We start from the raw sequence: 27,692 nt of genomic DNA, 5'->3' as shown, positions 1-27,692 counted from the left end.
ATGAGAGTTTGTTTGCCTTCATGTAAAAGAACAACCTAATTATTTTACGTCTATCTTGAAATCTTAAATTATTTCAATTTTTTGTTCTTCAATCTGAGACTTAATTCATTTTCCTGTTCTATGGTGATAGAAGTCAGAATAGTGGCTACCTCTATTGAGGAGGTTATTATTGATTGAAAAGGGGCAGAAGAGAACTTTCTGGAATGATGGAAATGTTCTGTATCTTAATTCAGGTGGTGGTTCTATGGATGTATACATAATGTAAAAACTTACCGCTCTGTGAATGTAATATCTGTACCTTTTACGGCATGTAAATTATATCTCAACAAGCCAGTTAGCATGAAGGAAAATACAGAAACTCCAAGAGAATTAAAAAGTTAATGTAAGAGGGGCGCCTGGGTGGCGCAGTCGGTTAAGCATCCGACTTCAGCCAGGTCACGATCTCACGGTCTGTGAGTTCGAGCCCCGCGTCAGGCTCTGGGCTGATGGCTCAGAGCCTGGAGCCTGTTTCCGATTCTGTGTCTCCCTCTCTCTCTGTCCCTCCCCCGTTCATGCTCTGTCTCTCTCTGTCCCAAAAAATAAAATAAACGTTGAAAAAAAAAAATTTAAAAAAAAAAAAAAAAAAAAAAAAAAAAAAAAAAAAGTTAATGTAAGAAACACAACCGTAAAACATACCGGAAGCAACTACAGGAAAACCATTTATTATCTTGGGTGTGGAAGACCTTCAGAAGCAAGGCAAGACACAAGCGAAGGAAATACTTCTTTCTGTTGAAAATTCCATTTAATTCAGAACACATGTGGTGGCCACAGGCTACAGAACAGGTGCTCTTAGATTTAATTTTTTTTAATGTTTTTATTTAGTTTTGAAGGAAGGAGAGAGACAGAGCATGAGTGGGGGAGGAGCAGAGGGAGAGGGAGACACAGAATCTGAAGCAGGCTCCAGGCTCTGAGCCGTCAGCACAGAGCCCGACGCAGGGCTGGAACACACACACCGTGAGATCATGACCTGAGCTGAAGCCGGATGCTAATCGACGGAGCCACCCAGGCGCCCCAGAACAGGTGCTCTTGTAAGCGCTTCTGATATGTGGCAGCAAAACGGAGGTCCCTCTCCCTCAGGGGCTCATGTTCTGGCAGGATGTGGTGGGCTCTGTGGGTGCCCTGCCTCAATCCTCCAGGACCCCTTCCCTTTCTGGGGTGCCCCTCTCTGGCCACGATGCACTTCTGCTGCCAACAGCTGCCACCCGGGCCCCCGTCTCAGAGGAAACCCTGCAGGCAGTTACTGGGGCCAGTTCACGTGCAAGAGCAGAGAGCTGGCCACACCTCAGAACGGACTCTCCCCGCTCACCCCCGTGCAAAGGACAGCATTCCAAGTTGCCAGCTCCTTACCTCATGTGGGGACAAAGTCTAAGTCGAAATTACACTCCAGAGTTCCCCAGAGGGATCTGGCAGGACTTTCCCCCTCTGTGATCATCCCCTCTCTGGATTCTTCTCCTTCCCATGCCGTTTTCCCAGCTACCCTGGTCTCAGGCTTTGGCGAACCCAGTTGGAGTACAATGAATTCTGAAACGTGGTCACACACTTGCAGACACACCTCCCACCCCACTTCTCCTCCAGAACCTAGGCTAACCACCTTGGCAAATAGAGCACAGCAGAGGAGGCGCCATGATGTCTGAGGCTGGGCCATATGACATGATCGAGCTTCTGCTTGGTGCCCTCTGGGGATGTGCACCCTTGGAACCCAGCCATCGTGCTGTGAGGAGACACACTACATGGAAGAGAACCAAGGCCTTTGGCCCTCAGAATGTGTGTGACTGAGGCCTCCTGGAAGCAGATTGCTGTAGCCCTAAATTTAGGAACCACCGCCGCTGTCCCGCGGGGTACACATGAGCCTGACCCCCAGTGACTGCCCAGATAGGAGATGTGTGTGCAAAGTAAATTGTTGTTGGTTTGTCACTAAGTTTGCGTGTGGTTGTTACGTAACAGTAGTTACTAGACCACTAACCCAAGAGAGGCGAGACAGGAAATGATAACAATAAACTTGTATATTGTAGTCTATCTTAGAAGGTAGTGAATGGTATGGAAAAGAAAAAGTGCAGCGTGACAGCAGCTACTTGTGTGTGGGTCGGTGGGGGCCAGCTGCATGAGTAAGTAGGGTGAGAATGTGAGATTTGAGAAGACTTGGAGATGAGGGACTAAGCCGTGAGCTGAGTGTGGGAGAGCATTCAGGCAGGGAGAGCAGAGCCCTAATTCAGGAAACCTGGGATGTTGAAGACACAGCCAAGAAGCTTTTTGGCCAATGGTAAGACTTTTGGTTTATATTCCTGGGGAGAATGGAGCCAGTGAAGAGAATTGAGCAGGTCAGGCATGCAATCGGACTTAAACTTTGAAAGCAAGGATCACTGTAGATCAACTCAGAGATGTTGATAATAGAGTATATGAGAGGGATAAGACGATAATCAGGGGGAGCAGGGGGCAGGTCATTACACTCAGAGACACAAAAAGCTAATCGCTTGGATCAGGGTGGCATCAGTAGAAGGGGTGACGTGTGATCATATTCTAAACAATTTGGATAGAAACAATCTGCTGAGGGACTCGATGGGAGCCAGGAGAGGAAGAGGAGGCAAGAATGATTCCTGGGTTTTTCACCTAAGCAACTTGAACAATGAGGTCAAGAAACCAAAACGAGGTTAGACTGGGTGGAAAAGTGTTATGAGGATTAGGAGACAGAGAAACAGACTTTCTCAGAAACACCCAAACCTCCCTTAGAAAATGAGAAACACTTTGGAGAAGCTCACGGACCTTTTTGGAGGCGGGAGGCTTGGAGCTGAGGTACAATGGACTGCACTTCGGAAGATCCACGTGTGTAGATTTGTGTGTCCACTTGGCAGCTGGATACAGGAGTCTGCAGTGTGGGCAAATGTCTGCGATGACGATACAAATCTGGGGCCCAGGACAAGGCCCAGAGAGCCCCGAGCCTGCACGAGCTGGCCACGGGCAGCCGAGAGCCGGTATAGGGGGACAAGTGGCCCACGCACCGAGCCCTGGGGTCCTGGGACACTCCGAGGTGGCAGAGCAGAGAGGGAGCCGGCGGCAGAGACTGAGGAGGGGAGGGAGGGACCCTAAGACTGCAGGGTGGCCTCCTGGAACAGGAGTGAGACGTGCGCGCCCGCACACACACCTACCCACCCACCCACACACACACCCACCCGCACACATACACCCACACACACACTGGGGGCAGGAAGGAGGTGGTCAGGAGGGAGGAGAGAGTGATCCTCTCCCCGGGGTGCTGCTGATGGTCAAGGGCGATGAGGCCCTAGAATGCTCACTGTGTTTGACAGCGAGATCCTGAAGACCTGCAAAGACAGGGTCGGTGTGGGGCGCGGGTCAGGAGGGGTCGAGGAAGTCAGGTGCAGGGTGGGACTTGGGAGGGGACAGGGACATGGGATGTGAGGTGTGGTTCCAGAGAGGATGGGGAGACCAGGTGTGAGGTGGAGTCAGGAGGCGATGAGGAGATGGGGTACGGGGTGCAGGGTGGGGGTCAGGAGGAGACGGGAAGATTTGGCAAAGGGTGCGGGCTGGAGGTCTGGAGGGGATAAGGAAGTCGGGTGCGGGGTGGGGGCGTGTGTCAGGAGGACACAGGAATGTCAGGTGCGGGGTGGGAGTCGGGAGGGGACCAGGAAGTTGGGTGGGGGGTGGGGGTCAGGAGGAGTCAGGGAGATCGGGTGCTCGGTAGGGTTGGGGGTCAAGAGTGGATGAGGAGGTCAGGTGAGGAGTAGGGGTCAGGACGGGACAGGGAGGTCGGGTATGGGGTGAGGGTCAGGAGGGGATGGGAGGTTGGGTGCAGAGTGGGGGTCAGGTGGGACCCGGAGGCTGGGCGCAGATTCCGGATCGGGAGTGGATGGGGATTTGGGGTGCGGGGTGGGGGTCAGGAGGGGACGTGGAGGTTGGATGCAGGGTGGGTCAGGAAGGGCCGGGAAATTCGGGTGTCGGGTGGGGGAAAGGAAGGGACCGGGTGATCAGGTGCGGGGTGTCAGTGGGAGTGTCAGTGGTTTGTATACACAATGGAATACTACGTGGCAATGAGAAAACATGAAATATGGCCTTTTGTAGCAACGTGGATGGAACTGGAGAGTGTGATGCTAAGTGAAATAAGCCATACAGAGAAAGACAGATATCATATGGTTTCACTCTTATGTGGATCCTGAGAAACGTAACAGAAACCCATGGGGGAGGGGAAGGGAAAAAAAAAAAAAAGAGGTTAGAGTGGGAGAGAGCCAAAGCATAAGAGACTGTTAAAAACTGAGAACAAACTGAGGGTTGATGGGGGGTGGGAGGGAAGGCAGGGTGGGTGATGGGTTTTGAGGAGGGCACCTTTTGGGATGAGCACTGGGTGTTGTATGGAAACCAATTTGACAGTAAATTTCATATATTAAAAAATAAAAAATAAAAAAAAAATAAGAGGCTTAGGGGCACCTGGCTGGCTCAGTCCATAGAACATGTGACTTTTGATCTCGGGGTCATGAGTTAGAGCCCCACATTGGGCATAGAGCTTATTAAAAAAGAATAAAGTAAAAGGCTTCATTCTCCCTGTTGAAAATATGGGAAGAGATGGTCCCCTCCCCTTCCTTAAAGCATTTACTTTACACGACTTGTAAGTTCTTTCTTTGTTTCTTTGAAAATAGGTAGTATTTTTAAAGGGTAGAGGCGCCTGGGTGGCTCAGTGCTTGAGTATCCGACTTCAGCTCAGGTCATGATCTCATGGCTCATGACTTTGAGCCCTGCATCGGGCTCTGTTGCTGTCAGCACAAAGCACGCTTCAGATCCTCTGTCTCCCTTTTTCTCTGCCCCTCCCCCACTCCTTCTCTGAATGAATGAATGAATAAATAAATAAATAAATAAATAAATAAATTTAAGGAAAAAAAGGCTAAAAGAGCCCCTTGCCATCTTTATAACCCAGGAATGTGTTCTTCAAGGACCTGGGAAACATCTCTTTGGAACGTAAACATCAAGCAAGATTGTGTCCTGATCTTCAGTTGCTGTGGGAGGGTAGAAGCCTAACTTCAGTAGGCACCTTGCTCCAAGCTGCAAAACTAGCTCCTGTCATAAAGATATGAAAAAGCTTATTTTTTCCTTGGATAAAGCCGATTAATTGTATTAGTCTGCTCAAGCTGCTATAGCAAAGTACCTCACACTGGGTGGCTTACACAACAGAAATTTATTTTCTCACAGTTCTGGATGCTAGAAGTCCATGATCAAGGTGCCAGCAAATTCAGCTTCTGGTGAGAATTTGCTTCCTTGCTTGTAGAGGTCCACCTTCTCCTCTGTCCTCACACGGCCTCTCCTCAGTGCAGGTGAGGAGAGAGCGGGGGAGTAGGGGCGGGGAGGGAGGGAGAGGAAGAGGGGGGTGCTCTCTGGTGTCTCTCTTATAAGGACACCAGTCTTATTGGACCAGAGCCCCATTCTTGTGACCTCATTTAAACTTACTTCCTCAAAGGTCCCATCTCCGAATACAGCCACACTGGGGTCTAGGGCTTCAGCATATTAATGTGGGGGAGGGAACACAAACGCGCCGTCTGAAACAGCCACGACCTAATACACACGGCCACCCCAGTTCCCAGGGAAATTGAGGATGAACTATGTGCGGGGCCTGGTGGCGTCACGTCCTCTTACTTGAGGTCTACTTGTGGTGGATGTTGAGAACACGTGATGAGCTCTACCCGCTTACCTATACAAAAGGGTGAAAGCTCCCTGTCTTTGGAATCTCTTAGCAGATTGCCTGTGATGCGCATCACATTCTGGTGCAATGCCTACTCAATGAGAAAACTGTTTTGCTTCCACAATTGTGGAGACTTTTTCTGGGTTGGCAGATGATTTGGTTCTATTTTTTTTCTCAGCTAGGAAAAATGCCTGAGAAGAGCCCTCTTCATAGTCGAGGGAAGAGGGCAGGGGGAAGAGGGAAACAGGTACCCCCATTGTGCCCTCCATTTCAAAGAGGGCCAAATGAAGATTTCAAGGTACAAAAGGACCTGGGAGTATAGAGAAGCCACTGCAAAGCCAGGATTGGGATTCTTATCAACCTTATGTTCTCCTCAATTCTTTCTAATTTTTTAAAAATGTTTATTTATTTTTGAGAGAGAGAGACAGAGAGACAGAGAGACAGAGCGTGAGCAGGGGAGGGGCAGAGAGGCAGAGGGAGACATAGAATCTGAAGCAGGCTCCAGCCTCTGAGCTGTCAGCACAGAGCCCGACAAGGTGCTGGAACTCACTAACTGTGAGATCGTGACCTGAGCCAAAGTCAGCCGCTTAACAGACTGAGTCACCCAGGCGCCCCGTGTTCTCCTCAATTCTTACCTACTTTGCCTGCATTTGCCCATTTCTGCGTTTTTCATTAGTCACATGGATGTTCCCTGGAGCCGGAAGAAGGAAAAACACTCTCCCAGTCTCCTGGTGGCTCCACTCAACTGTGCTGAGGTTGGAGGGATAGGGTGGCTAAGACAGTAGGTGCTTGAATCAAACAGACCCGGCCTCTGTCGGCCTCCATTCTTCACCTAGAACCGGTGTAGAGACGACAGTACCCAGCTCACCAGGCTGTCCTGAGAATTACACATGACGATGTGGGTCGGGAGCGTAGCGTAGCGCCTGCACACAGAAGATTTTGATTTCATTCTATTTTCCCAGGGTGGTCACCACAAGCACAGCAGGCACTAGTGGCAGAATTCTGGCTACCAGAGTGGTTCGCCTAATTGGCAAGTGAGGAATTTCCACCTCAGTGTTGGAGCACGTGGAAGCGTCATGAAGAGTGAAAACTACGCTCTCTCGAGTTATGTCGAATGGCGTGACTATCCCCTGCCTGCCGTGGCCCACATCGACAACGTCCGCCAGCCAGAAGGCCGTGAAAGAGAAGAGGCCTTCCTGCAGCATCCTCTCCACTGACGAAAAAGCTGAATCGCGCCACATCCAGTTCAACGAGAGCTTGGCTGAAACGAACAGGAGCACAAACAAGCAGAAGACGGTTGTAGGCACCACCATGCTCTCCATCAGCCGCTGCTCTCGTTCTGATCTGGGAGAAGCACTGCGTGTACGGCCCCATCCCGCAACCTCTGAAGAGGAGTGGGTGGCCAAGCAGACCGAGAGGATGCTCGACTTGGAAGGCCAGCCCGATCCAGGGCTTCTCAGTCAAGCGGGACTACGACAAAAACGCGTGGAAGAAACAGTAGCCCGCCACTCGGCCATCTGAGCCTCGCCTTGTCCTGCAACCTCCACGCAGCTCGGTGTACTTGCTGGGAACTGTTGTGTCGCAGCACCGATGCTAACAGGTGAGCAGTTTACGTGACAAAAAATATTTCCCCAAACTATGCTACACTGCCTCTCTCTGCCTCACTCACCCCGACCGACCAATTGTCCCAGCACTTGTCTTCTCTGATTTGAAACAAGGCCAGGAAAGCACAACGTTCTTATTCTAGTGTTTCTAAGTTCTTTGCTCATGCAAATTGAGGTTTTTTTTTAATATATGAAATTTATTGTCTAATTGGTTTCCATGCAACACCCAGTGCTCATCCCAAAAGATGCCCTCTTCAATACCCATCACCTACCCTCCTCTCCCTCCCACCCCCATCAACCCTCAGTTTGTTCTCAGTTTTGAAGAGTCTCTTATGCTTTGGCTCCCTCCCACCCTAACCTCTTTTTTTTTTTCCTTCCCCTCCCCCATGGGTTTCTGTTACGTTTCTCAGGATCCACATAAGAGTGAAACCATATGGTATCTGTCTTTCTCTGTATGGCTTATTTCACTTAGCATCACACTCTCCAGTTCCATCCACGTTGCTACAAAAGGCCAGTTTTCATTCTTTCTCAATGGAGCCACGTAGTACTCCATTGTGTACACAAACCACAATTTCTTTATCCATTCATCAGTTGATGGACATTTAGGCTCTTTCCATACTTTGGCTATTGTTGAGAGTGCTGCTATAAACATTGGGGTACAACGGCCCCTATGCATCAGTATTCCCGTATCCCTTGGGTAAATTCCTAGCAGTGCTACCGCTGGGTCATAGGGTAGGTCTATTTTTAATTTTCTGAGGAACCTCCACACTGTTTTCCAGAGTGGCTGCACCCAAACTGAGTTTCTTCTTGTGGCAGAAAACAGATCCAGCCACGACAGGGATGCGGGGAAACCACCATTCTGCTGGTGCCAGAATTCTGGCACATTTTCTGGAGAGCCATTCTGTATGATAGATCTGCCTCTTGGAATCCATCTTAAGAAAACAGCCATTCACGCAGAGACTTATATGCAAGAATCCCACCAAAACATTATGTGTAATAGGAAAAAACTTGCGAAAAACTGAAGTGTTGAACAAATGCATCATAATACATCTTGTACGTATCCATGCAATAAGATATTTTTGAAGAAGTTTTAGACAGAGGGAAAGCCCAAAAATGTTTCAGGGAAAAAAAAAAAACTGAGGCTAAACTTGAAGAAGCTTACTCCTTGCTACGACTGTTACACATTTAACGTATTCCTACAACCCTAAAGCTACGAGAGTATTCTGAAATCCTGACAGTTGTCAATGTTGAATGACAGGACCCAAGCAATCTTAATTTCCTTTCATTTCGTCAATTGTATTCGATTGCCTTGTACTAGAGTACTAGAACCAGAACCTCCCCTCCAACCTGAGGACACGTGGAAGAAAATCTGGGTGCTGAAAAGAAACTCAGATACGGAACATTAACTCAGTTTTATTATCTGTATTCTTTAAGCAGCAATCAAAACAAGTGGGCACAGAGCACCCACGGGCCAGTACAGGCAAATAACTAAGCCCCAGAAATAAAGCGGCAACTACTGCAAAGGTCATGCCCCTGGGGAAGGGCACATGGCCTTCCACTGGATACTGTCATGGACTCAGCCCCCTTTTCCAGGCCGAGGCCTAGAAAAAATCGCGGGCACCAAGTGCTGCATGGTCTGCACCACCATGGAAAGCTGGTTGAGCAAGGAGGCGGTGGAAATCTGCAGGAGGACAGGGTCTTCAGCAGTTAGTCGGCTAAAAGTAAGGGGAAAAGGAAATCACTTTAGATTTGAGAACTCCTGGCCCTCCTCACTCCAATCTCCCCCCTCAAGGTTACTCCTCCGTGTCTCCCTTAGAGCAACCCCTGAGGCTGCCACAGACCCGGGGCCCCATGTGCCTCCTTAGACCAAGCCCTTGGTGTCTGCACGTCTCCAACCGAAGTGGCCGTCGGGCAGAGGTTACCTCAGCTCCCCACTGCCTCCCGCCAGCCCCTTCTAGAACTTACATAAACAAGTCACTGCCAATCACCGTGAGCTCCGTGTGAACCGCTTCGTGGTAGCATTCGGCACTCGAGGTCAGGTACTGGTAGGTCAGCTCCGCATCCACGTAACACAGGAAAGGCACCGTGAGGGCACTGGTGGACATTCGGTTAAGGCATATCTGGGTGGACCTCATGGAGGAGGCTTCCTTGCCCATCGGAGGCCCGCCTTCCCCCGGACCGCCCTTAGGGCCACCCAAGACCACCTCGGCCGCCCCTTCGGGAAACGTGCATCACGGCACCCCCAGCTGCCTCCTCCAGCCTCCCTCGGCCCCCCCACCCCCACCCCCACCCCCACCTCCCTTCTGTGCCCCCGCAAGTCCCCGACACCTCTCCCGCCCATCCACCGGGGCCCCCACCTGCCTCCCCTCCCGGCCATTCCCCACTGCCCCCCGACCTCGGGAGCTCCTTGGAAAGGATACAATTCCAACACTTGCTTTTCTGAGGCTTCCCCGGAGGCCGAGGCCGAAGCCTCTTCCCCCTGCCTTGGGCCGGGCCATGCCCCCTCGACCTGGGGAGCTTCCCCAGCCACGGTGCCCGACCTCGCGGTGCCGTCCCGGCCTCCGGGATTTCCGGGGCCACTGGACGAGCCAGCACTACCCGTCGCACCACCGGCGCCGTCGTCCAGGATCTGCGCGCCGTCCGCGCCGTCCGCGCCGTCCGCGCCGTCGCCCGGGGCCTGCATGGCCCCCACACCCGCCCGCTCAGAGGCCGCCGCTAAACCGCGCGCCCCGCCGACCGCTGAGGCGCTGGGACTGCTTCACGAAGCTCCGCCCCTCCGTGCGCAAGGCTGCTGGGGATACCCAGGGCGCCTGCGCAGACAGACCTCTGGTGAGGTTTCTGGCATGGGATTGGTTCCCGCCAAGCTGGCCCGACTGCCCACGGGCCGCCAGGGAGACCCCGCCGTCGTCGTCGTCGGCAGCGCTGGAGAGCCAGGGCTCCCTGACGAAGCCCCGCCCCTAGTACGCGACGCAACTCAGTCTCCCTCGCGCGCCTGGGCAAACAGGCCCCTCCTATTCTGGACGGAGGGTTAGAGCAGGAGCGTGGGGTTGGCGGAAGGTGGAGTGACGCCAAACAAAGGGGGACAGAAAAAGGGGCAAATGTGGCACGGGTAATGCGGTCAAGACGTGGCTGCCTTAGCTTTGTGGGGACACTGGCCACCATGGTTAGGACTTGGAGAAGTGTGCACTGAGGGAAAGAATCTGCCGGTATCCCTGCGGTCCCTCGGTGCGTCTAAATTGCCCCATCGATACATGGCGGGTGGAGGGTGGCAAGCTGAGGGAAGTTGGATCGTTTTACAAAGTGTCTGCCAATCTCAAACTTTCCCGTTTCTAAGAATAACGGCATTCCTCGGTTGCAAGAGCTATTGATATGTTCTGGATAGAAGTCCCTTATCAAACGTGATTTTAAAATACATTCGCCCATTTTATGGGTTGTCTTCTCACTTTCTTGATTGGTACTGTTTGCAGAACAAAACGTTTACATTTTGACATAGTCGGTTATAGATGGTTTCTTTGTCACTTATGGTTTTGGCCCCCATTCTATACAGAGAAAGGCAGATACTCTGTGCAGTACACAGTCCCACTGGGCAGTCACCTGTGTCAAAGAGTGGTGACTATATGCATGCTGAGGTCACGCTCCTAAAAGCAGCTCATTCACTGGGTTCGATGGCTAATTCTATGTATCAGCTTGCCTGGGCATAGGGTACCCTGACAGAACGTTATTTCTGGGTGTGTCTGCAAGGGTACTTCCGGATGGGATGAGCGTTTGACTCTGTGGACTCAGTAAAGTAGACCCCCAATGTTGAGCAGGCATCGTCCAATCCACTGAGAGCCCGAATGAAACAAAAAGTGGAGGAATGAAGGAGGAATTTGGTCTCTTCCCCAGGCCTTTCCTCTGCCTCACTGTTGAGCTGTGACATCACATCTCACCTTGTCCTGCCCCCTGGGACTGGCATTTACACTGCTACCAGCTCCCTTGGTTCTCAGACCTTCAGACTCAGGCTGAATTACACCATCAGCTTTGCCGGGTCTCCCGCTCAGCTTGCCCGCAGCAGGTCATGGGACCACTCAGCTTCCATTCTCATCTATCCTATCTATCTATCTATCTATCTATCATCTATCTATCTATCTATCTATCTATCATCTAATCTGAATGAATGAATTATCTGTTGGCTTGGCTTCTCTGGAAAACCCTGACTAATACAGATTTGGTACCAGGAGTGGTTCTAGAGGAACAGAATTTTAAGGATGGGTTCTCGGAATTGGTTCCGAGGTTTCTGGAATTGGCTCCAATCTGATTAGATTTAAAGATGCTCATGACTGTTTCTGGTAGCAAAGAGAACACTGGTAGCCTGTGACATAAGCTGATAGAGATATGCAAAATACATGCACTGGCTACTCCTAATCAACTACTTATAAGAAACAAGGAGCTGGGTGACTCTTCTATGATACTTTTGAACCTCTTTGGAAAACTAACAAATATAATGACATTGGTTGGTAGCTCCTAATGTGGTTTGGGAACGTGGTTAAATGGAAGGATGAGCTCAGAGATTTGAATTCCCAGCTCAAACACCACATCACTGGCCTAGGGGCTTCTATGTGTGCCCTTTAAGAAATCCTAACGTTCTGTAGCCACAGAGCCAAAACTGCTGAAAATTCAAATGCAGAACCTAAGTGCAACTAACTGAACTATAATGCAAGTTGAACTCCCAGACTTGAAGCGTGCCTGCTGTGAAACTGAGGCCATTGATTGGGAAACAATGGGATCCTCTAAGTTGAGATGGAGACTACATGAAGACACTGCTGAAGCTGGGGGCATTGAGCCCCTAAATTCTTTTTTTTTTTTTTAATGTTTGATGGTTTGTTTGTTTGGTTGTTTGTTTATTTATTTATTTATTTATTTTTGGGAGAGAATGACAGAGTGTGAGCGGGGGAGGGGCAGAGAGAGAGGGAGACAGAATCCGGAGCAGGCTCCAGGCTCTGAGCTGTCAGCACGGAGCCTGATGAGGGGCTCAAACCCACGGACTGCGAGATCATGACCTGAGCCGAAGTCGGACGCTTAACCAACTGAGCCACCCAGGTGCCCCACTGGGCCCCTAAATTCTGATGAGTCTTCTTTACCAGTGGAAATGGCCTCCCCATCCCCAGAAGAAGTGGCCTATTTACCCCCAGTGGCAGCAGCCTCCTAGCTGACAGTGGTATAGGCCTCTCCACCCGCCTCTGAGGGGACTAACCACACATTGCCCAAGGAAACCATAATGGCCTCCCCGAGGCAGTTGCCATGCAAGATAATGCTGATTCTCTTCAGGACCTACCCCCACCACCCCTTTTTGCTTCTAGACCTATAAGTAGACTCAAGTCCCAGCAGGCCCCTACAGGCAAGTTACAAAGGGTGACACATGAGGAGGTATGTTCCACTCCAAAAGAATGACTTGACTTTTCTAATTTATACAGACAGAAATCTGGGGAACACGTGTGGGAATAGATACTGAGGGTGTGGGACAATGGTGGAAGGGACATAAAGTTGGATCGGGCCAAATTTATTGATGTGGGCTCGCTAAGCAGACATCCTTCATTTAATATTGCATCTCCAGGAATTAGAAAGGTCTCTAAAGGTTTGTTTGTTTGTTTGTTTGTTTGGCTGCAACATGGACCTAAAGGCGGCTCACCATGAACAGGTTAGAAATGCTGGACCTACCTCGTTTTAGTATAGAGGAAGGGATCAAAAGGCTCAAGGGAGGGCAAGGAGGTCTGGTGCGGGGTGGGTGTCAGGAGGGGATGGGGAAGTCGGGTGCGGGTTGGCAGTGGGGACACGAGGGGACAAAGTGATCGGGTGCTTGGTAGGAGCAGGGGTCAGGAGGGGAAGTGGAGGATGGATGCAGATTCTGGGTCAGGAGTCAATGGGGAATTGGGGTGCAGGGTGGGGGTCAGGAGGGGATGGGAGGTTGGGTGCGGGGTGGTGTCAGGAGGGGCCGGGAAATTCGGGTTTCGGTTGGGTGGGAGTCAGGAGAAGACAAGGAGGTCTGGTGCGGGGTGGGTGTCAGGAAAGGATGGGGACATCGGGTGCGGTATGGGATCGGGGTCAGGAGGGGACGAGGTGATCGGGTGCGGGGTGGCGGTTGGGGTCAGGAGGGGATGACGAGTTTTGGTGTGGGGTGGGGGACAGGTGGGGCGGGGAGGTTGAGTGGGCAGTGGGGGTCAAGAGGATGGAGGAGGTTGGATGGGGGGTAGGGTGGGGGTCAGGAGGACACAGGAATATCAGGTGTGGAGTGGGAGTCACGAGTGTCCAGCAAGGTGGGTGGAGGGGTGGGTGTGAGGAGGAGTCATGGAGATCGGGTGCCAGGTAGGGGTGGGGATCAGGATTGGATGGGGAGGTCGGGTGTGGCGTGGGGGTCGGGGGGTGAGAGGGAGATCGGGTTCAGGGTAAGAGTCAGGAGGGGACGGGGAAGTCAGGTGCAGGGTGGCGGTGGGGGACAAGAGAGAACGAAGTGATCGGGTGCTTGGCAGGAGTGGGGGTCAGGAGGGGACGCAGAGGTTGGGTGCAGATTCCAAGTCAGTAGCAGATAGGGAGATCAGGTGTGGGGTTGGGGTTCAGGAGGGGATGGGGCTTGGGTGCGGGGTGGGGTCAGGACAGACCGGGAAATTCGGGTGTCGGGTGGGGGAAAGGAAGGGACCAGGTGATCGGGTGCGGGGTGTCAGTGGGAGTCAGGAGGGGATGGCGAGATTGGGTGCAGGGTGGGGGTCAGGTGGGATCTGGAGGTTGGGTGCAGATTCCGGATCGGGAGTGGATGGGGATTTGGGGTTCGGGGTGGGGGTCAGGAGGGGACGTGGAGATTGGATGCAGAGTGGGTCAGGAGGGGCCGGGAAATTCGGGTGGCGGGTGGGGGTCAGGATGGGACAAGGTGATCGGGTGCGGGGTGCAGATGGGGGTCCGGAGGGGATGGCGACATTGGGTGCGGGGTGGGGTACAGGAGGGGACCTGGAGGTTGGGTCCAGATTCCGGATCAGGAGAGGTTGGGGAATTAGGTGCGGGGTGGGGGTCAGGAGGGGACCTGGAGGTTGGGTGCAGATTCCGGGTCAGTAGGGGTCGGGGAGATGAGGTGCGGGGTTGGGGTTCAGGAGGGGTTGGGGAGATGGGGTGTGGGGTGTGGGCCAGGAGGGGACGGGGCGTTTGGGGACAGCGGGTCCAAACCACTCCCGGGAAGGGCCGCACTGTGGCCGCCGAGCAGAGAAGGCGGTGGCTTCGGGGTGGCCAAGTCGCAGCGTGTGCAGAGGTGGGGGGCTGCAGCCCTTCCCACGTGCCGGGGACCCGCAGAGAGCGGGGCGCGTGGACGCAGGAGGGACAGAAGAGCTCAGGCAGGGGAGGACGGCTTGGCAAGGGAGGGAGCGGCCCCTCCTCGCCAGCCCGGCTCCGGGGGGGCCCTCCTCCCCCAGGTCCTCACCGCTCTGGACCGAGACGCCTCCTGTCGGAAGCCTAAGTTGCGGCAAAACCTGGAACAGACCATCAGCCTCGTGTGCGGCAACAGCTAAGGGTGGCGGAACCGGTGAGGAGGGGGCGTCCCAGGCCTGAGGTGACCTCGGGGCCGAGCCCTGGATCGGGTGGCACGGGGGCCGGGATGGGGTGGTCACCGGTCTCTCGTGCCCTGCGCACACCCGGGCCCCCTCATTAGTGCCTTTCTTTGGGCCCTGCGTGGGGGCGGTGGTGACAGGACCAAGGGTCCTGACCCTGGCAGCAGCAATATCCCCGCCCTCCTACCCTCGTGCCCCCGGGTCGTGCCAGCCCCTGCCCCCTCTTCCTGTTTATACCCCCAACCACCTATTGATTTAATTTATCTGCACCTCACCGTGTCCGTCTGTCACCACGTGCCCCTTCTCTGGGATGTGGACAACCTCACGCCCCTTCTGTCCTTGGGTCGTCCTGGCTCCTTGGTGGCACGGTCAGCCTCAGCCTCGCCTCTGGCACCTGCCCCTGGCCGTGGCCGGCCCCGCCGGGTCCGAGCAGGGGCCCCCGACACCAGCAGCACTTGATGGCGAGGAGGGGGCCGCCCAGGGTGATGCGGCGAAGCCATCCCCAGACTGTGGCTGCGCCCAGGGGTCTCCCCGCGGCTGGGTCCCGGCATCCCCTCCGGACTTCTCGGGGGTCGGACCGTACCTTTCTCGGGCGCCCTGTCCCCAGCACCTGGGGAGCTATGAGCGGGTTCGTGCCAGGGCCCCACGTGGGCCTGGGGGCTCTGGAAGTCTCCTTCTCCAGGCCCGAGCGCCCAGCTTCCTCAGCGTGGTGCCCGCTCGGCCCGGACCCCTCACCCCCGCTGCCCTGTCCCGCGCCCGCCCCGAGTGGCCGAGGCGGCAGTGCCTTACCCCTCTGTTCCCTCTTCCCCCTCCGAGGAATCTGGCCCCGGCGCGTGGTCCCGGAAACCCAGCTGTCCCCTCTGTTTTGGCATGAGCTTCTTTGTCGTTGTTCCTGGAACCTTGTTTCTGAATTAAACGTCGGGAAAACGGTGGCAGTGTGTGGCAGGTGGGTGGTCGGCGAGCAGGGAAGCAGGTGGGGAGGCTGTTGGACTCTGGAGGAGCTGGGCTCCCTTGGTGGGAGGAAGGGTGACCCGTTGCAGGGGTCCCGCGCATCTGAGGAGGTCCAGGGCCACGTCCGATCCGATCCGTGTCAGCAAACCCCGGTGGCTCTCCCGTCAAGATCCAATCGGAACCCGTTCCCTTCTCCCCACCTCCACTGGCCGCAGCCTGGGGGTCTCTCGCCTGCGTGCCAGTCTCCCCACTTCTGTCCTGCCTGCCCTCGTCCCCTTCCCAGCGCAGCAGGCACTGGGAACCTGATAAGACGTAAGTTGCATCCCGTCCCGCTCCGTTCAAGACTCCCTAGGGTCATCGACGGCACCCAAACTCCTTCCTTCGTGTCCCACGACCCTTTGCTGCCGCAGGTGCACCTCCATGCTGACGGGCCCACCTGCTTCTTACCCCCCGACACCTGTGAAAGTAATGCAGGTGGGGAGAGCGTGGGACGCAACCTTAAGGAGAGCGGCCAGGAATGCTATTTGAGTGGGCCAGATGGAACCCCGGGGGAAGAGAGTTCCAGGCAGGGAAGAGGCAGTGCAGGGGTCCCGAGGCAGGCCTGGGCCTGGTGTGTTTCAGAGAAGGGAGGAGGCCAGTGTGGCTGGATCCGAGTGAGCAAGGTGGAGAGGGGAGGGAAGGAGGCCGTGGAAGATGCGGGCCGGAACACATCTGACTCGGCGGGCCTCGGGGCAGGGCCCTGGCTTAGTCTCTGGGAGGGGAGCCCGGGGACGCGTTGGAATCGACTTGTTTTGTGACCTGACTGACGTGTTAAGGCCGCCCGGCACCTTCAGCAGTCCGTCTGTGGGGCCAGGGCGGTGGCCTAACTCTGGGCTTTGCTGGGAGAGGGAGGGAGGCTCACACTAAGTTCCGGTCTCTTGACGATCTGGCCCCACAATTCCGGGCCAGTCTTGGGAGCCCTATCCGGAAAGGGTGGGTCCCAGTGCCCCTTCTCTTTGTCCCTTTCCTCCAGCTGCCCCTTGCAGCCCCTCCCCTCCCTCTCTGGACTCTTACCCACAGAAGACTCTACCACCATACGGCTTGAAGGCCTACCAGCTAGGAGCCAATGCCTTTGTGAACTTAAAGAGCCCAGTTTCTCTGTTAAAAGAAAGGAGAGCCACGTTCTCAGGTGAAGTGACAAGAAAACCTACGGTTCCTCAATTCAATAAAGGACAAGACTTTTCTTTTTTTAAAAAAAAAATTTTTTTTTAACATTTATTTATTTTTGAGACAGAGAGAGACAGAGCATGAACGGGGGAGGGGCAGAGAGAGAGGGAGACACAGAATCTGAAACGGGCTCCAGGCTCTGAGCAGTCAGCACAGAGCCCGACGCGGGGCTCGAACTCACGGACCGCGAGATCGTGACCTGAGCCGAAGTCGGACGCTTAACCGACTGAGCCACCCAGGCGCCCCAAAGGACAAGACTTTTCTATTGCAAGTGAAGAAAGACAAAAAGAAAAGCAATAAAAAGTATTCACGACGGGGGTGCCTGGGTGGCTCAGTCGGTTGAAGGTCTGACTTCGGCTCAGGTCACGATCTCACAGTTCGTGGGTTTGAGCCCTGCGTCGAGCTCTGTGCTGACAGCTCAGAGCCTGCAGTCTGCCTCAGATTCTGTGTCTCCCTCTCTGTCTCTCTGCCCCTTCCCCGCTCACGCTGTCTCTGTCTTGCTCTCAAAACTAAATAAAAGCATTCAAAGAAAAAGAGAAAGAAAGAAAGAAAGAAAGAAAGAAAGAAGAAAAAAAGGATTCATGTTGGCTTAAGCAAAGGGAGAGTTTCTGGATGTGTGTAACTGAACGATCGTGGCGGGGGCGGGGGGCGGGTAGTTCTGTCTTCAGGCATGGCTGGATCCAGGATTTGGTTCTCTGCGATGTGCCTTCCTGCTCTTGCTTCCCATCTGTCCAGTGTCAGCCTGTTCCTTCCCCCCGCCCCCGTAGCCCCGGAAAGGCCGGAAAGGAAGGAACCAAAACCGTGTTTGCTTACAGAGATCATGACCATGCATGTAGAAACTCCGAGGGAACCCTCGTGAGGCTAGCACTCCTGTTTAGCGAGGTTCCAAGACACAAGCTATTCAGAGGGAGCTAACCACCCCCCACCCCGCCCCCAAACCCGTAGCCACTTGTGGCACCACTCCCTTGCTCATGGGAAACAAGGCCAGTAAGCCCCAAAACTCCTACTCTAGTGTTTCCGTGCTTATTTCCCTGGTACAAAAGGAGTCTTCTACTTCGGTAGGAAGCCACCCTACTGGTTGGTGGTGCGGGGAGACCAGACTTGTGGCGGCGGGGCGCCTTTTCTGGAGAGCACTCGTGTGCCGAGAAGCTATAGAACGCGGGAATTCTACCTCTTGGAAACGATCTGAAGGAAGTAACTGTTCGCGCAAAGACTTCTGTTCAAGAATCCCATTGACTCACACGACCCATAACAGGGGCAAAGCTGAGAACGACCGGACTGCTCAACATTATGTAATAATACATTTGTGTGTCTCCTGGATAACAGTTTTTGAAGGGTTCTTAGGGAGTGGGAAAGCTAGTACGTTCAACGGGGAAAAACAAAAACAAAACAAAACAAAAAAGGATCCGGAGAAAAGTTAACGCTAAACTGGAAAATGCATACATTATACGTTGTTATCCATTTAATGGGTAAATACAACTAAGAACGTATTCCAAAACGTCAGCAGTCTTTACCGCTGAATACAGGACCCGATTTTCCTCTCCCTGAGTCGTCTTGGATAAGCTTGGGCTGCTGGACTACGATTCCCAGAACCTCCCTTCCAACACCAGAACACAGGTAAGAAAATGTGGAGGCGCAGGAACTGAGAAGAAACTCGGACACAAAAGAGTCGCTCAGTTTCATGTTGTGCAGTAACAAACACGTAAGCGCCCGTCCCTCCAGGCGCAGGGAAGGAACTGAAGTGGGCCAAGAGCCACCGAGGCCCAGACCTGCAGGACGTTAGACCCCCGATAATAAAGTGGCGAGGACGCCAAGTGTCAACGCCCTGTGCCTTGCCCAGTGAGGGCTGCCAGGTTAGGCCTCGGCCCCCTTTCCCGGGCCTAGGCGTCGCGGAGGCCGGGACCCCAAGGCGCGAATGTTTCCTATCACCAGGGGAAGCCGGTCCAGGAAGGAGTTGACGGAAACTCGGAAGAAGATGGGGTTTTCAGTAGTCCATCTCCTAAAAGTGAGGGAAGAGGGAAATCCGGTTAAAGGGGAGAGCTGCTGTGGAGGTGCAGGGCACCAGCCCCTTCCCCCACACAACCCCCCACCCCCCGCCTCCCACCTAACGCGTGTGTCGGGGCCTCCACGACGGCACCGGAAGGCAGAGATGCGACCACGGCACCCGCCGCCACCGCCCACCCGTCCCGCGCATACTCTTGGAGGACGCACACGGCCAGGGCGCTGCCCCTCACGCAGAGCTCCTTCTGAGCCAACCCTCGGTGGCGTTGGACGTGTGTAGTCAGGGACCTGCGGGCCATCTCTGCCTCCAGGGGCGACCGGAAAGACACAGTGAGCCTGCTGGGAGGCACCCGGTTAAGGCACAACGGGCTCCCGGAGTTCCCATGGCCTGAAGCCTCCCGACCACTCAGAGGCCCGCTTCTACCCCCCGGGACACTCGCGCTCCCTCCCGCCACCTCTGCCCACCCTGAGCCGCTTCCCCCACCCTGGGGGCCCGCGGCCACCGGCTGTCCCTGTCCCGCCAGGCTGCCCACCCCCGCCCCCGTCCGTCCCGTCCCCGGGCTGCCGCCCTGCTCCCCAGCCACCCCGCCACGGCCCCTGCCCAGACAGAGGCTCCACGGAAAGGATACAACTCCAGCAGTCTTGAGGAGGTCACTGCCGCCGGCGTTGCGTCTCCACCAGGGGCCAGGGCCCTCGGGGCCCGTTCGGCCAGGGGAGGGGCGCAGGCCCCCTCGACCACTGCTCCCTTGCTGCCAGGGCCACCCTCGCCATCGTGGCGGCTGCAGTTGCCCTGGCAACCGGGACCTCGGGGGCTAAGCTGGGGGTCGTGGCCGTCCGTGCCTCCGTCGGAGGCCTGTGGGGCTGCCCCCGCGTCCTCCGCGCCACCCTCGGGAGCCCGCGTGACCGCCGCGCCGTCCGCGCCGTCCTCGTCAGGGGCCTGCGTGACCGCCACTTCCTCCGCGCCGTCGTCCGGGGCCGGAGAGGCCGCTTCGTCGTCCGGGGCCCTCATGGCCGCCGCACCGGCCTCCTCAGAGCCCACCGCTACGCTGCGCCCAGTGTCGGCGGACCGCTGAGACCCCCGGCAGGCCTCGCGAAGCCCGGCCCCTCGGCGCGCAAGGCTGTCGGGGATGGCCAGGGCGCCTGCGCAGACAGACCCCGCGGAGCTGGTTCCCACCGAGCCGGCCTCGCTGTGTTGGCCCAGAGCCTGGATCCGGTGGACGCTGACCCGGAGGAGATGGAGGCTGGTTCCGGAAGCTTCGCCCCTCGACGCGTGACGTCACTGTCGGTCTCCTGCGTCCCCGAGAGCATTCCGGTGAGGCCACTGGCACCTGACTGTTTCCCCGCCCGGCCCGCCCCTCCCCCCAAGCGTGTGTCTGCGCAGGCGCCAGCCGGGCGCACGTGCGAGCAGCCAACTGACCGCCGCCCACCCGGGTCCTGGGCATCGAGGCGTGGGCCGCGCTCAGGCGCTTCTGGGCAGCACCGTGCCTGTCCCTGTCTGTGGGCTCCCCGTACGCCTCGGGTCTGCGTGTGCCGGGACCCGTCCACGAGGGCGGGCGGGGGGGTGGGGGGCCGAAGCAGGATGCTGAGCAGGGGCCACTCCCAGGCCCTGCCTGTCCTCAGGGAGCACGCCCCGCGCGCGGCCCCTAGGGGAGCTGGAATGGACGGGCCTCGCTCCCTCACCACTTCTCGGTCCCGGGCACCGTCAGTCCCCTAGTGCCTGCCAGCCTGGGGGAGGGTACACCGCCGAGGGCGTGACCGGCCTCCGGCCTGGGGCTCCCAGACTCCCGCCTCCCACACCGCAATGGCTGCGGGCTTGGGCCGGGGGCCCGGGGGCCCAGGGGGGCCCAGCTGGCCCCGAGGGCAGCGGCACGGGGGAGCACCGCCCCGGCGACAGCTCCCCCGTCGCTTTGGCCTCTGCTGCGGCAGCCCTGATGGGCTGTCCCTCCCCCAGGAACAAAGTCTTGTGGCTCTCGGGGGGCGGGGGGGGGGGCCTGGAGTTGCCAGGGTCCCTCAGCTGGGAGGTGACCCTGTGTCTGCCGGCCTGCTGGGGGCTGGCCTACTTCTGTGTCTGCAAGGAGGTCAAGTCAAGAGGAAAGGTACAGCTGGAGGCGGGCGGGTCGGGGTGGGTGATGATGGCAGGGGTGGGGACAGCATGTCCGGTGGGGAGAAGGGGTGTCTCCGCCCAGGGGCGAGGTGACCGGGCCAGGCCATGAGGCGGGGGCAGGTCCTTGAACCCAGCCCGGTGGATTTCCCACGCGTGCCTGGGTAGTCCTCCGCAACCTCCAAACTCCAGCCCAGCCGCTTTCCGTTCTGAGGGGACAGGCCCAGGCGACAGCCAGCTGAACTTGCCTGTGTCGGGTATTCCCGCCCCAATTTCCCTCTCTTCCTCACTCACTACTTCCTCACTCTCTGCTTTGCGGCCAGCCTGGGGGGACCCGGCCCGTGGCCCTCCCTTGCCTACCTGTCCTGCTCTGCTGAGGGTGGGAGGGAGGCAGAGGTCTTCTCGGTCACCTCGCTGTCGCCTCTGTCTCTGGCCGGCCCAGTCCACTCCGCCCTGCCCAGGACCCTGCCCCTGTGCAGAGAACCAGAGGAGGCACGGGACCTGCCTCCAGGCCGATGTCCTGCTCCCCACCCGGGGAACGTCCTGCCTCCGCCCTCCCTCTACAGCTGACCTGTCCTTGCGGGGGCGGCCGATGGCCAGCTGAGTACCCCGCTTCCTTCGGGAGGAGCCCAGGCTCTGAGGAGTAGAAGGGGGGGCTGCAGGCTGGCCTCCCGCTTGACCTCGGAGCGGACCGTACCACAGTGGGGGGAGTGTGGCCCGCCTGCCCCCCTGCTGAGGCTGGGGGCCCCTAAGTCGGGAGGCGGGGCCGCAGGGCCCCTTCTGAGCAGGTCCCCCCCCCCCCCCGCCCCAGATCGTTTACTTCACGGCTACCTTCCCCTGCGTGGTCCTCGTCGTGCTGTTGGTGCGGGGAGTGCTGCTGCCCGGCGCCCTGGATGGCATCATCTACTCTCTCAAGCCTGACTTGTGGAAGCACTCGCTGGGTCGTGAGTGCCGGCATCCCGTGGGGCGTAGAGATCACGCACACAAGGACGTCAAAGAATTGAAAACGCTGAAGGTCATGTAAAGTCACTGTGAACGTTTTGGGGGAGAAATACACAAAAAAGAAGTGGGGACCACCCTCAATGCCACCACACAGAGATACGAGGTATTTACACTTCAGGCTACCGTTGGCCGGATTTCCGTGCACATATACAGTAGCTTCCTAAGTTGGGATTTTAGTGATTTCCCTTTTGCATCGTGGTTTTTCCTATGCGACCGCATCCCTGTTCTCCATGGCCACTAACTACTTTAGCTCCAGTCGCCATCCCTTCCCTCCTTGCCTCCTACTGGCAGGCTTGCCCCCCGGCGGGAGCCCCTTCGTGACCTTCCCAGACCGCCGATCTGATCCGCACCTGTGCTCAGTCGCCCCCTCCAAAGGCCGCTTTGGTGTGTCTACCTGTACCGGGGAAGGGGACGGGGTGCGGGGCCGTGTCCGTCTGGGCTGTGGCCCATCTCCCTCCACGAACCGCTGCGAGGTCGTGGAGCCCCACGTGCTGGGGACACTGAGCCCAAGGAAGAGACAGGGCCCTCTGGACAACAGGCCGTGGTGTGTGGCGGCCTCCCACGAGGTCTGGGGAGGGGCTAGGGGTGTGGGAGGGGGTGGAGCTGAGGTAGGACTGGTTTGCGTGGGTGCAGTGGGGTCACACGTCACAGCGCGTGGCGACGATTGGTGAGGGAGCAGCTGCTGGAGAGGCAGCAGCTGCTGGAGAGGCGGCCGAGGGCGGGGTTTATAGACGTGCATGTGTTGAAAGATCCTTGTTTTCCGGCTGCAGGTTCCTCCTGCCCGTGCCTGGAGATGAGAGCTGCCTGCCCCGTAGACAGTGACAAAGAACAGGGCAGACAGAGACAGTCCGACGCTCAGGCTGAGGCGCTCTTTGGTGACATTGCTCATTGAAATGCTTCCACCAGCCACAGGCCGCTCTAGACACTGGCCACCTTCTTGCTGTGACACCCGCCTCCAGGACAAGGCAGCTGTGCCTTTACTTTCCTCACTTGTCCTGAGGACCTATTCGGAGACGCTCAGGTACAGATTCATAACTATAGAGTCGCGGCGTTCTCCACAGCTCAGTCACGTGCTCAGAGGCTTTAGGAGTTGGGCCATGGCAGTCTGTTTGGGCATGGACACTGGGGACCATGAGCCGCACCACCGTGTGGGGAGTAGTGTCAGGCAGAGGCTTCCTGGCTAACGCAGCTGGCGGGCCGTCGAAGGCTCGTGGCACGGCTGGTTCAGGCAGACGCGTCCACTCGGGTGCCCATTTGGGCAGACGCACTAGGGTGTCGTGGCACTCTAAGGGGTGGAGCTTCATAAGTGAGAACTGATTGGCTACAGAAGGGACTGCTTGGTGGGAACCAATCACAGGTCAGGAGGCATGACCAGTGGTCCGTGTGGACAGTTGCTCTGGGCATCCGGAATTGCATTGTGGAGTAAAGGGGTGAAGCATTGTGAGAGAGCGCTTTGTCCTTCAGTGATGCCTTGAGAGGGTGGGAGGATTCAAAGTTGGGCCTCAGGTGGCTGGTGGAGGCCCCGTGAGGGCAGCAGACGAAGGCACAGGTGCCGTGGGCGTGGTGGTGGGCGCAGCAGGTGGTGGCCAGTGTGTGCCAGGTGGACCTCGTGGTGTCAGTGGCCCCAGAGTCCCTGGTGGTTCGGGTGGTGCCTGTGACCCTGGCCGTCCCAGCAACCCCGGAGGCCTGAGCAATCCGGAAAGAACCAGCATTGTGGGAGAGGTAGGTGCCGCCTCTGGTGGCGCTCTCCAAATGGAGCGGGCATCCTACACACCAGGTCCTGGTGGAGATGCCGCACCTGGCACTAGAGGTCCTGGTAACCGACTGCTCCAGTTGTATCCTATTCAAGGAGTCCCAGCGGGCTGGACGGCAGGGGGATGGGCTGGAGGTGGTTTGGCGCGCGGCGGGGTGGGGTGTGGGGGGAGACTTGGGGAAGTGGAGTTGCAAGGGGAGCAGGAGGGAGCTCCGGGCACCTGGAGGGTATCGGCTCGGGTTTGGCCTGTGCTGACAGAGGATGCGGAGTGCGGTGGACCGCCTGATGGGACTGAAGCGGTAGGGACAATGCTATCCAGGGTGGCCTGGCTGTATAGGGTGGGAGGTTGTGGACAGCCTGAGGGTCAGCCTGGGGTGGGGAAGGCAGGCCTCACTGACGAGGAGGCCTGAGGCACAGGCAAAATTAGTACTGTGGATGGTGCCTTAACCCAGTCTCCACCAGCACCCTCACTATACCTTTCCCATCGGCCATGGATGCAGAGATTGCCCACAGGTTCCTGACTCCAAACGAGGAGCTCCAGGAGCCAGTCCGGGAGGAGCTCAATGTGAACGGCAGCATCCTGACTGTGTTAGTTCTAGAACGGTCCAGGGAGAGGGTGGTGGCAGGTGACCAGGGACAAGGTCAATTCCGGGGGAGCTGTAATGGAGACCAGGGAAACAGGAAAGGAGTGAGTCGAAGGAAGGAGTGTGGTGCTCTAGGATCGTTGCTGTGTGAAGGGGCGGAGCGGGGAATGTGCCCCACCTGCCCTCTGACTTGACTTATTTTTTCCTACCTTGTAGCCGCTTCACTGCCGATGACCCTGGCCAGCTCCAAATGTCCATCACCTCCTGTCTTGGCCAGCTTTCCCTAGTGATACGGACCATGCAGATCATCATGCCCCCCTTTTTTACAAAGCCGCAGCAGTGAAAAGGTGGCTGGACCCAACTCTGTGTCCCCCCCACATGACAGTGATTCCTGCAGCAGCTGCCGTTTTCTTACCGAGACCGCATCTTTTGCCTATACTGGCCCTTGGGTGCTTCAGATCCACATTTTTTTTTTTTTTTTTTTTTTTTTTTTTTTTTTTTGGTGATTAAATGGTAACTGCTACTATTCTATGTCTGGGTTTATTTTTAGCATCTACGCCTTCTCCTATTCTCGCCTTTGTTCTCAGGTAGGGGGAGAGATTCTGACATTCAGATACTCAAGTACTAGAAGGCAATTGAAGAAGACAAGTTAGGCGATGGGAGAAAAAAATTATGTCCCGTTATTCAGGACATTAACTACTGTCAACATGTTAGAATTTTTGTTTTAGTTTTATACTTGCATGTACATAGTCATGTATAATACCTGCGGAGTAAGGCTTTGTGGCTTATCGGCCTTGATTCAGATCTGTGGAGAAGAGCGCTGGGACAGCTGGCTAGGTCGGCCCCACTGCCCATTCTATACTCCCGTGTCATCAGAGGCCTCATTCCCTGAGGTTCCGAACCCACAATTCTCAGAGCTCCTTGTGGTTGGCTCTCACTTCACTTGTATCATCCTTCCCCAAAGTGTTTTTCCAGTTTATTACGCTGCTGCTTGCTTCCCTAAAGTCCTGACAAGGGTCCTTGAGGAAAACAAAAAGGGGAAGAGGTCTCCCTGAGGCAGGGAGGGGACATGAAGTACATTACCCTTTGCCTTCCCCTCCAAGACTCTCTTATTTAGCACAACAGTGGGGCCACGTACAAGGCACCCGAGTGGCTGAGGAGGGGAATGGGCGACGCCCCGGTGCACGAGGTGAGTCTCTAAAATGGAGAGAGGAGGAACAGAGCCTTGCCTGAGGGAGAATTAGCACTGCCAGCAGAGAGAGACTGAGCTGTGGAGAACGCCGCGACTCTATAGTTATGAATCTGTACCTGAGCGTCTCCGAATAGGTCCTCAGGACAAGTGAGGAAAGTAAAGGCACAGCTGCCTTGTCCTGGAGGCGGGTGTCACAGCAAGAAGGTGGCCAGTGTCTAGAGCGGCCTGTGGCTGGTGGAAGCATTTCAATGAGCAATGTCACCAAAGAGCGCCTCAGCCTGAGCGTCGGACTGTCTCTGTCTGCCCTGTTCTTTGTCACTGTCTACGGGGCAGGCAGCTCTCATCTCCAGGCACGGGCAGGAGGAACCTGCAGCCGGAAAACAAGGATCTTTCAACACATGCACGTCTATAAACGAAGCACCGCATTGTTAGAATGAAAGATAAAAACCATATGATCATCTCCCTAGGTGCAGAAAACGCATTTGACAAAATAGAACGTATTTCCATGATAAAAACCCTCCACGAATGGGGGCAGAGAAGTTGTATAGCTCAATACCACAAAGCCCACATATGACAAAACCCACAGCTGACATCATACGCAACAGTGAGAGGTTGAAAGCTTTCCCTCTAGAATCAAGAACAAGGCAAGGCTGGTCAGAGACGTACCGGGTTAAATTTCAGTCCTCGACGTTGAAATGTGTTGAGAATTGGTCCGTGGCTCAGAAAATGCTTTATCTTGGCGAACATACTTGTACTTGAAAAGAATGTGTAGTGGACACACGTGTGGAATTCAGATCTCCTGTTTTGTGTTCTAAAGACATCGGTCAAGGTAGGTGATACCACTGATCGTATGTTCTATGTTGGGGGACAACAAACTTTTCACATAAAAGAGGCCCCGGGCTGGATTTGGCCAGGAGGCGGTAGTTTGCCAATCCCTGCTCTATTTCTTTTAACGGACTGTGTTGTCTCTCTCTCTCTCGCTTGCTGAGGGAGGATGTTAAAATCTCCAACCGTGATTTTGGACTTGTCCCTTTCACCTATTAATCCTAAAAATTCTTGCATCGCGCGCGCGCGTGTGTGCGTGTGTGTGTGTGCGTGTGTGTGCATGTGTGTGTGTGTGCGTGTGTGTTAAGTTTATTTATTTTGAGAGAGGGGGAGAGAGAGAGAGAGAGCCAGCGGGGGAGGGGCAGAGACAGAGGGGGACAGAGGATCCAAAGCAGGCTCGGTGCCGACGGGCAGAGAGCCTGACGCTGGGCTGGAACTCACCAACGGTGACATCATGACCTGAGCCGAAGTCAGACGCTTACCGACGGAGTCACCCAGGCGCCCCGTGTATTTTGAAGGTGTGTCATTAGGCACGAACATATTTATGATCATTTTCTCTTCCAGATGGATTCATTGCTGCTGTTACTAGTATGAAATGCATCCCTTCATCTTTGGTAACACAGTTTTCCTCGAAGTCTGATTTCTCTAATATCGCTATAACCACATCAGGCTTCTTTGCTCACTATTTATTCGTAAGTCCTTTTCCATCCTCTTACTTCTAACCTATTGGTGTCTTTGTATCTTGAATGTGGCTCACGTAGACAGCGTGTAGTGTGGTCACTTAAAAAAAGCACCCTTCTGGGGCGCCTGGGTGGCGCAGTCGGTTAAGCGTCCGACTTCAGCCAGGTCACGATCTCGCAGTCCGTGAGTTCGAGCCCCGCGTCGGGCTCTGGGCTGATGGCCCAGAGCCTGGAGCCTGCTTCCGATTCTGTGTCTCCCTCTCTCTCTGCTCCTCCCCCGTTCATGCTCTGTCTCTCTCTCTCTGTCTCAAAAATAAATAAACGTTAAAAAAAAAAAATTTAAAAAAAAAAAAAAAAAAAAAAAGCACCCTTCTAACGATGTCTGCTTTTAAATTGGATTGTTTGGCAAATTCACATTTAATACGATTACCGATATGGTCGGATTTCAGTCTGCCATTTTGCTATTCAGTTTTTGTTTGTCCCTTCTCTTTTTTTGTTTTTGCTCA

At 55.6% G+C, this 27,692-nt stretch overlaps 2 protein-coding genes and 1 pseudogene across 4 annotated transcripts; 1 reads left to right on the top strand and 2 right to left on the bottom strand.

Moving 5' to 3' along the window:
* The first annotated feature begins 6,575 nt into the window (after positions 1–6,575).
* On the top strand, positions 6,576–7,284 carry LOC131502294 (cytochrome c oxidase subunit 4 isoform 1, mitochondrial-like; annotated as a pseudogene).
* A 1,436-nt stretch (positions 7,285–8,720) lies between these two features.
* Positions 8,721–10,126, bottom strand: LOC131502293 (cancer/testis antigen 1-like). Its single transcript, XM_058712989.1, has 3 exons — positions 9,744–10,126; positions 9,289–9,417; positions 8,721–9,038 (listed from the first exon to the last, which is right to left on the bottom strand). Exons 1-3 carry the CDS (start codon positions 10,004–10,006, stop codon positions 8,900–8,902), a joined length of 531 nt encoding a protein of 176 aa, XP_058568972.1. The 5' UTR covers positions 10,007–10,126; the 3' UTR covers positions 8,721–8,899.
* Positions 10,127–18,714: 8,588 nt separating this feature from the next.
* Positions 18,715–20,077, bottom strand: LOC131502290 (EKC/KEOPS complex subunit LAGE3-like). Of its 3 annotated transcripts, none has more exons than XM_058712983.1 (3): positions 19,679–20,077; positions 19,245–19,388; positions 18,715–19,047 (listed from the first exon to the last, which is right to left on the bottom strand). In XM_058712983.1, exons 1-3 carry the CDS (start codon positions 20,056–20,058, stop codon positions 18,903–18,905), a joined length of 669 nt encoding a protein of 222 aa, XP_058568966.1. In that variant the 5' UTR covers positions 20,059–20,077; the 3' UTR covers positions 18,715–18,902. The 3 variants fall into 3 exon arrangements, with proteins under 3 accessions (XP_058568966.1, XP_058568968.1, XP_058568967.1); XM_058712985.1 differs by having other exon boundaries at positions 19,260–19,388; XM_058712984.1 differs by having other exon boundaries at positions 19,245–19,385.
* Between the last annotated feature and the right edge of the window lie 7,615 nt (positions 20,078–27,692).

This window comes from Neofelis nebulosa, chromosome X (genome assembly GCF_028018385.1).
Source record: "Neofelis nebulosa isolate mNeoNeb1 chromosome X, mNeoNeb1.pri, whole genome shotgun sequence".
In the NCBI taxonomy this organism is placed as follows: Eukaryota; Metazoa; Chordata; class Mammalia; order Carnivora; family Felidae; genus Neofelis; species Neofelis nebulosa.
Note: the sequence above shows the minus strand (reverse complement) of the source record. Positions and strands in the feature narration are given on the sequence as shown.

Excerpts from the sequence above, each read along its gene's own strand:
- LOC131502293 (XM_058712989.1), bottom strand. The coding sequence starts at position 10,006 with ATGCAGGCCCCGGGCGACGGCGCGGACGGCGCGGACGGCGCGGACGGC. Across the intron at positions 9,418-9,743 it reads GAAAAGCAAGTGTTGGAATT|TGCCCTCACGGTGCCTTTCC; the intron begins GTATCCTTTCCA and ends AATGTCCACCAG. Across the intron at positions 9,039-9,288 it reads ATTGGCAGTGACTTGTTTAT|CCGACTAACTGCTGAAGACC; the intron begins GTAAGTTCTAGA and ends CCTTACTTTTAG.
- LOC131502290 (XM_058712983.1), bottom strand. The coding sequence starts at position 20,058 with ATGAGGGCCCCGGACGACGAAGCGGCCTCTCCGGCCCCGGACGACGGC. Across the intron at positions 19,389-19,678 it reads TCCTCAAGACTGCTGGAGTT|CAGGCTCACTGTGTCTTTCC; the intron begins GTATCCTTTCCG and ends GGTGCCTCCCAG. Across the intron at positions 19,048-19,244 it reads GCCGTGTGCGTCCTCCAAGA|GAGATGGACTACTGAAAACC; the intron begins GTATGCGCGGGA and ends CCTCACTTTTAG.